A 7,751-nucleotide genomic window follows, 5' to 3' on the forward strand; every position below is an offset into this window, starting at 1 on the left:
GAGAATTTTGATTAAAAAAAAAAAGAGGGAGGGAGGAAGGGACGGAAGGACGGAGATGACACAAAACAGTGAGTACAATCAATAAAGAGAGAGCACAAATGCTTTAGTAAAGGACAAGAAAAAGGGAGACCCAAAATGACAGGTGACTGTGGCACCACGTGTCGTTCATTGAATGGGTCAGGAGGGGTTGGCCTGTGCAATATTTTCTCAGGGCAAGTGGATACGAAAGAGGCCACCAAAGAGAGACCGAGAGAACAATTGTTATTTTGTGTAATCAAGTCATTTATTTGTTTTTTTAATTTGTGCAATTTATCATCTAGATTTCATTTCGAGCAATCAATTACTTTGTTTTTACGTTATAATCCATTTGATCAAATTTGATTTTTCTTTTTCTTTTTTTGTCATTTCTCTAAATGACAGCTATATTAGCATCATTTGTCCCTTTTTTGTCACATTAGCAATGTAGTGTAACTGATTAATTAGACGTTGTAGTGAAATTGGTTAATCAAATTCAATTGTAGAAATAGAAAAATCTGAAGACTTAGATTGCACTACACAAAATTTAAAAACTTTAAATTATAAACAAAAATCAAGTTAGAAAAGAATTATTCACTCCAATTTTTGGATATTCATATTTTCCCGGTGAACCGGAGACCAATCGGATGCGAAATCACTTCTGACCCGAAGCACTATTTTAATGGTTCCAACCCTTAACTAGCCACGCACACGCAGCAACCCAATTGTCATGGAGCAGCAGCCTCCGACCACCGCCGCCGCCACCGCCACCGCCACCGCCACCGCCACCGCCACGGCTCCCCGCCGCCGCTGCCGCCGCCGACTTCGGCGGAGAGCCTACCCCCACCGCAGACGCAGACGCAGACGCAGCCGCAGCCGCAGCCGCAGCCGCAGCCGCAGCCTTCCTCCATTCGCTCCCACCTCCGGCGCCCGCGGCGACTTCCTCTGCTTCCGCCGAATCAATTCCCGCGTCCCAAAACCCTAATCCAACCCCTAAACCCTCGATTCCACCGGCTACGCCACTCCAACAGTCCACACCGGCGCCGTCTTCACAGCCGCAAGCCTCTCAGCCTCTTCCGAGCCCTGCACAGCCCAAGCCTCCCGTTTTAACAAGGCCTTGGCAGCAGCCTCCGTCCAGCCTGACGCATTTCTCCTCCTCTTCTTCACCGGCAGCACCGGCAGCTGCAGGGCCTCCTCAGCGAGGAGGTATTGCCATCGGTGTGCCGGCGCACCACACGAGCCCTCCTCCGCAGGCGGCTCCGTTCTCGTCTCCGTTAGGGCAACATTTTGGTGGCTTGGGTCGAGGTTCGGTTAATGTGCCCGATTCAATCCCTAATGCCAGCGCTTCTCAGGTGTGTTTCTGAGTAATTTGCTGTTTTGTGTACTCCTTTGTTAATTAAAAAAAAAAAGTGGTGAAGTTTCGGGGTGTTTGCCGTGAACTGAATCGTTGTTGTTGATTTTCGGGGATTTCACGCATGTTTGGAATAAACCAGGTGCGTCCAGCCACGCCCACGGGGATGGGATCAATCGGTTCGGGCTCCCAGATGAGGCCGGGCGGCATTCACCAGCAGAGACCACTGCAGTCATCTGTTAGACCTCCACCTTCCCCAGCTAATCAGCCCCCACCTTCTTCTCAAGTCTGTGCTCAGTGGTGACTCGGAATAACCTTGCCGCATCTTTGCTTTGCTTCGTGTGTCGTTTGTTGATGCATTGACATGTATGGAGAGTTAGTTTCTTTGATTTGCTTATGAGGCGTGAAATCTGTGTATTGCTCTCTTCTTAGTTTGTCAGGAGTCAAGTTTAATAATACCAGAATTATATTTGAAATTCAACCAGAGGTGGAGAGGAGCAGTCGTGGGTACTCGGGTCAGAGTTCGGCAACAGTAGTTTGCAGTTCTAGTGCAGTCATTTGATCTAGCGGTTATAGTTGGCACATCGTGATTTTGATTTGATGGTCGCAAACATTTGAATGCCCTGTGGTACCCTTTTTTTCTCATTGGAGTTGGTTTTGTAAAAACTTTTAAGTTGCTTGCCAAGAGCAATCCACCTTGTTTCAGGGCACCTGGCTTAGTCAGTGGGATAATGTTGTTGCCCCATGTTCATTAAGAACTTTTGGTTTTTTTTTTTTTGGTCGAATTTCTTTAAGAACTTAAGGTAGCAACGTTTTTTCCTGATGGAATTTGCCTATGTTCTTAGATAGACAAATGCCCCACATGAATACAATACTCCCTAGTGCGGCTTGTGTTTACTAAAGCTTATGGGGGGTGTCCGTATTTGGAGTAGGTGAAAATACTTGTGAAGGGAATGATCTTTACATGAAAATGAAAGAATCTGGAGTAACTAATGAACAAAATATTGCAGAATTTAAAGCGGTTCTAGTCTACAGTCAGATGAATGAACCCTCAAAGCTCATATGAGTTGGTTTGACTGCCTTAACTATGATGGAATATTTTCGAGATGTTAATGAGCAAGACGTACTGACGTACCTTTATTTATTGACAATATCTTTCATAATGCCCCACATGAATACAATACTCCCTAACACTACTTTTAGTAACACCCAGTAGAGAGTCCCAAGTCCAGGCATCTATCCCAAAACATTTAGCCAGTTTCCCTTTTTGTGTTTGCTGTGAAGCCAATAAAGATGGCAGGCTGTGGCCGCTCTTACTGAAGTGGACTAACCATTGTGTCCGTGTAATTGTCCTTTTTGCCTATTCTATGCCAATACTGACCATTGATGTGTATCTCTCCGCTTAAGTTGTCACCAGCCAATAGATATTATCACTAAGTAGTTTTGAGTGTTAAATTGTAAATCGTCTGTTGTTCATATATCAATGTGCAATACAAGCCTATGTCTGTTAGCATTGATCTAGGCTTTCACCTGTAATGATAATGTATTAAACCTTGCTATGTTCTTGCTGAGTTGAAAATGTTGATGTATTGCTTACATAATACCACCTGTTAGTTGCGTGATTCTTGTTTATCTACATTCTATTCTTAGTTCCATTGCCTGTTATATTATGCTAGCTTCCTTCCGCACACTTTATCATTTTATATTCTATCTAACCAATAGGCTCTGTCCAACTTTGGTTTGTTAACTTGAGCATAATTGGTTTCTACTACACTTCACGATGGTTATGTTTTCAAGTTTAGGTAGCATCTTCTTGAGTTCTTTAATTTATGTTTTTCTTCTTATCTGTCCAGAGTGCACAGGGACATGGCCTATTGAGAGGCTCAGCAGTTGGCTCTCCAATTTCGCATTCATCAAGTACATCACAAGGCATGCAGTCACCCAATCAACCATGGTTGTCATCTCCTTCTCAAGGAAAACCTCCTTTACCATCCCCTTCTTATAGACCACAGATGAACCCCCAGTCCTTGCAGCAACGAACACTTATGTCTCAGCAACACCATCCACCCTTATCTACGGCTTCACAGCAACAGTACACGACACCTGGCCCATCCCAACCTGCACAATCAAATCAGTTGCAGGAGCAACATGGCCAGCAATTTCCAACATCAAGGGCTCCCCAATCTTTGCCACATCAACAGATTTCAAGAATTCAAGGTTCAGGTGCACAAAAACCATCCTCTCTTGCAACAATGCAAGCACAACCTATCACTGCACCCATGAATGGGAAAATAGCTGGTTCGGGAAGTGACGAATCTTGCAACAGGATTCTTAGTAAAAGAAGCATCCATGAACTAGTAAACCAGGTAAAGTTCATTTCTTTTATTATGTAATCCTTGATCCACCTTTAGTATTACTTAGGACCTTTGAAAGTGCTTGCAAACCATTTTGAGTCTGATGTATGAACTAGAAATTCTGTAGAGCTGTAGGAACCTGAAGGTGACTAAGAAGATAATGTAGAAAATAAGGCATTGGCACATGGGCTTTAACTTTAAAGTGGACGTGATTCTACAATGTTAGAACTTTTTGCTGCATTATAATTCCTCTTGAACCTCCTGTATGGTATGCTGTATTAGGAAGATATACTGTTCCTCAGACGCCATTAATTCTTGCCTTCTCTTGGAATATATTTTAGTACCTCGTGGTAGCTTAAACTATTTCCTCTTTTGAATTTGATTTTAAAGTTTCGGTTATGCTTTCGTTAAGTATTAACAGTTGTTCAATTTTAAAGATTGATCCATCAGAGAAGTTGGATCCTGAAGTGGAGGATATTCTTGTGGACATTGCAGAAGAATTTGTTGAGTCTGTAAGTAATTGAATCCCTCATGTCTTCTTCTTACTCACCTGTTTCAAGCCATTATTTGTCAATCTGTCATAGGCTTGTTGTTTGTGAGAGAACAATTATCTGTGCTGCAAGGACATCTATTTAGTGAAAAGCATACATGAGATGAGGGGACAATGTAAGGAATAATTAGATTTTCTCATTCTAGACACAGTCTATCAGATGGCACATGGATGACTCCATGTCTCTGGGGCCTTTAATTATCTGGTATTTATACGATTGTGGGCCTGCTGATGGAAACCTAAATAATATTTTTGGACCAGTTATTTGAAGTTTGGAGCAGATTTTTTTGTCTTCCATGTCCTCTCTCGCAGAAGCCAGTTCTGAGATGTTATTCTTCACATTCATTTATCCACATGATATTGTTTTTTTTTTCTTTTTTCTTTTTTCTGATTTTCTACATTGGCATGATAAATATTTAGCATGGATAAGGATGCCCAAGTGGTAATTACTCTTCTTTAGATTTTCCATGCCTCTATTTTTATTGTAGTTATAATAGATGTGCATCTCTTCTTTTGAGCAGATCACTGCCTTTGGCTGCTCTTTAGCCAAGCATCGCAAATCTACCTCATTGGAAGCTAAAGACATACTACTACATCTTGGTCTGTTTGGATGGAAAAGTTTCTGCAAGTTACTTTTGAGAATTTTCAATTGTAACTGGATAATTTCTAATTTTTCTATTCCTTCCTACAGAAAGGAATTGGAATATAGCACTCCCTGGTTTCAGCGCAGATGAGGTCAAGAGCTACCGGAAACCGGTAATGCTCTTATCATATAGTTTACCATGTTTATGAGCAGCATGAAATGATCAGCATTCATTTTTTTGGTGCCATGCGTATGGGAAACTTTGGTCTGATATTTTCCTGATTGTCTATCTATTTTGCTGATTTTCAGGTGACAAATGATATACATAAGGAGCGGCTTGCAGTGGTAAGTTTTGGTCCTGAGATTTCATTCCTTCAATATCGTAATCCTGTATACTTGTTATAAATTGATAGTATGTAAAGCTGTTACTATGAAACTGTTGATTCTTAGCTTGATCAACTTATGGAAAAATTTCAGGTCTGTTCAATCTGTTGACTAAATCTTCATTTGGCAAAATTGTTTGCCTAGACATAACGTGTTGAACCTGCATGTATGAAGTTGGCGACGTGTGATGTGTACAATCTTTTGAATCTGACATTTCCTATTCATATCATGATATGAGGACAAAAATACTAGCTTTTTCATCTTTAGTTGGGCTAATTTCAAAAAAAAAAAAAAAAAAAAAGCACCAACTTTATGTCAAATGACAACTTCGTACTGAACTTGTTTTTTACTCATAATAAATCATCAACTTTCATTTAAATCTCAAATCTGGCCTTGTTGACTTGGAATCATTAATTGTCCAACGTGTGGCTATATCACCTTAGCAATTACTCCACATCACTTGCTAGCTGGATTTAAAGCACCATTCATTGTCTTCTTCTATGAGCCACAACTTGAAGAATAACGGTGAATCTGTTCAGTCTCCTTCACATCACCGGCACGTCAAAAAGATTTCCAAATTGAATCTTTCCTGCCAGCCTTTGGTCGTGTCATTGTAATTTGAAGTTGTGGACCACCACCTGTCAAGAGATGCATGGTTGAAATCCGCTGAGCTCACAACCAGAATCCTTTTTCTGAAACAAGCCCCAGTCCTCCCCATGAAACTTCGAAGCCTACATGGAATGGACGTTAATCAATTGATCTCATTTAATATATTGGGCTTTAGTGATGGACACTAATAAATTGATTTTGCTGGCAAGTACAGTGGAGATTCTAAATTTGTGCCCTGTCAAAGTGCTTGTAACGGGGGCTAGATTTAGGACTTGAGTAAAAGTTAGTGATTTTTATTGAGACAAAAAAAAGTTCGGGCTAGAATTGTCTTTTAAGGTAAAGTTGGTGCTTTTATTTGGAATTAGCCCTCTTTAATTACTCATAGTACAAGATACTCATGGTTGTCTCACGTTTGGGGAACAAAAAAGGAGGAAAATACCTCAAATTTTGGAAGGCGATCTGTCTTGTGAGAACTTTTGGGAAAGCTAACATGTTCCATTCTATTGTATTAAAGGTTATTTCATATGTCCCCATATGGTTAATGCTGACAATTTACAATTAAAAATGCCATATTCGACATACATTGGTTCTTTTTTCTTTTTTTTTTGGTAATTGTTGAAAGAATATTTTGCAATTAGTACCCTTAAAAAAGCTTTTTCAATTGGATAGTATTTTGTATTCTGGTTTGTAATTCTATGACTTATTCAGATACTTGGTCAAGCTGTCTGGTTTGAATAATGGAAATTTACAAGCACATAGTTAGGACCTTTATGCTTAAGTCTCAAACCTTGTTTTGAATATTATTGAATTAAGCACTTTCTCCTAGATATTTGTAATTACATGTCCCTCTTATCCACGTCAGTTATCTGATTGCCATTCATAGTCACTAAAATAATAGCTCTTTCTACGTGAATTATCCCGTTTAATCATTTGCTATGACATTTTGTTGAATTCCTCTCCCTTTGTAAATGCATGCTTGCAGATAAAGAGGTCAGCTGTAGTAAGTGAAGTGGTTAATGCAAGGAATGCTCCAGGGCAAGTGGCTAGTAGTGCCAAGGGCACTCTGGGGAAGGCAGCTGCTAACGTTTTGGGTTCCCCAAACTTGAAGAGCTAAAAGTACTCGAAGCTTGATGAGGTGTTTACCAGCAATGCTGGTAGCCTGGTGTTCAGACATCTATTTGGTTGATTAGGTATGTCCGGCATTAAATAGATGAGTACATCTTTTTTCTTTTTTTCTTTTTTGTACTTATGCTGATAGGTCTGGGCAAATATGTGAAAGTGCTAGATTAAACTGCCACATCATTTTACTGCCGCACACATGCAAAGCTGTTTGTGATGCCATGATGCAAAGGAACATTTTGGTACATTTTGGTTGTCTTGCTGATGCGAAGGGCTATGCTTGGGTGTTTCTGGGGTGTTCTAGGAATTCTAAGGGAGTGAAAGAGGGTGGAGTGGGTGGGGGAAGATGTCCTGGATTATTTGGTATTAGCTATTGTGCCCTCCAGGATGGAATGCAGTATGATTCTCTGTACAACAAATGGGCTAGTGTGCATCTGATGTTAGTGTAATTTGGCCTATGAATGGCTGGATCCAAGGACAATAGTTGTCTCCCCAGTTCGTCTGGGTGTCTTTGGAACGGCAGATGGCATTGGAACGGCAGCTTTTGAGATTAGGATGTTAAATATAATCCCGTCAGCTTTGCTCATTAAATGCTGTAGTTTTCTATATGTTTATTCTCTCGTTCTAGGGTTAAGTGTCATATCTACTATGATTGCTCTTCCTTTCAAATGCATAGTTTCTTTCTTCTTTTCTTTTCCTTTCTGCTTCAGCATATGGTGGTGAACTAACCATCGCTTGCTAATCGATTTGTGATAGGTAAGAAAAAAGGTGATCAAATTCAAGATG

At 40.5% G+C, this 7,751-nt stretch overlaps 1 protein-coding gene across 1 annotated transcript; it reads left to right on the plus strand.

Annotated features, from left to right (window-relative positions):
• Nucleotides 1-698: 698 nt before the first annotated feature.
• Nucleotides 699-7,039, plus strand: LOC104425654 (transcription initiation factor TFIID subunit 12; the record flags this gene model as incomplete). The annotated part of the gene is made up of 8 exons (XM_010038407.3): nucleotides 699-1,367; nucleotides 1,509-1,652; nucleotides 3,220-3,732; nucleotides 4,158-4,232; nucleotides 4,792-4,870; nucleotides 4,962-5,026; nucleotides 5,163-5,198; nucleotides 6,829-7,039. Coding segments are annotated over 8 exons (1,713 nt in total), but the record flags the coding sequence as incomplete, so codon positions are not given.
• Nucleotides 7,040-7,751: the final 712 nt, after the last annotated feature.

The sequence above is a fragment of the Eucalyptus grandis genome, chromosome 11 (genome assembly GCF_016545825.1).
Source record: "Eucalyptus grandis isolate ANBG69807.140 chromosome 11, ASM1654582v1, whole genome shotgun sequence".
In the NCBI taxonomy this organism is placed as follows: domain Eukaryota; kingdom Viridiplantae; phylum Streptophyta; class Magnoliopsida; order Myrtales; family Myrtaceae; genus Eucalyptus; species Eucalyptus grandis.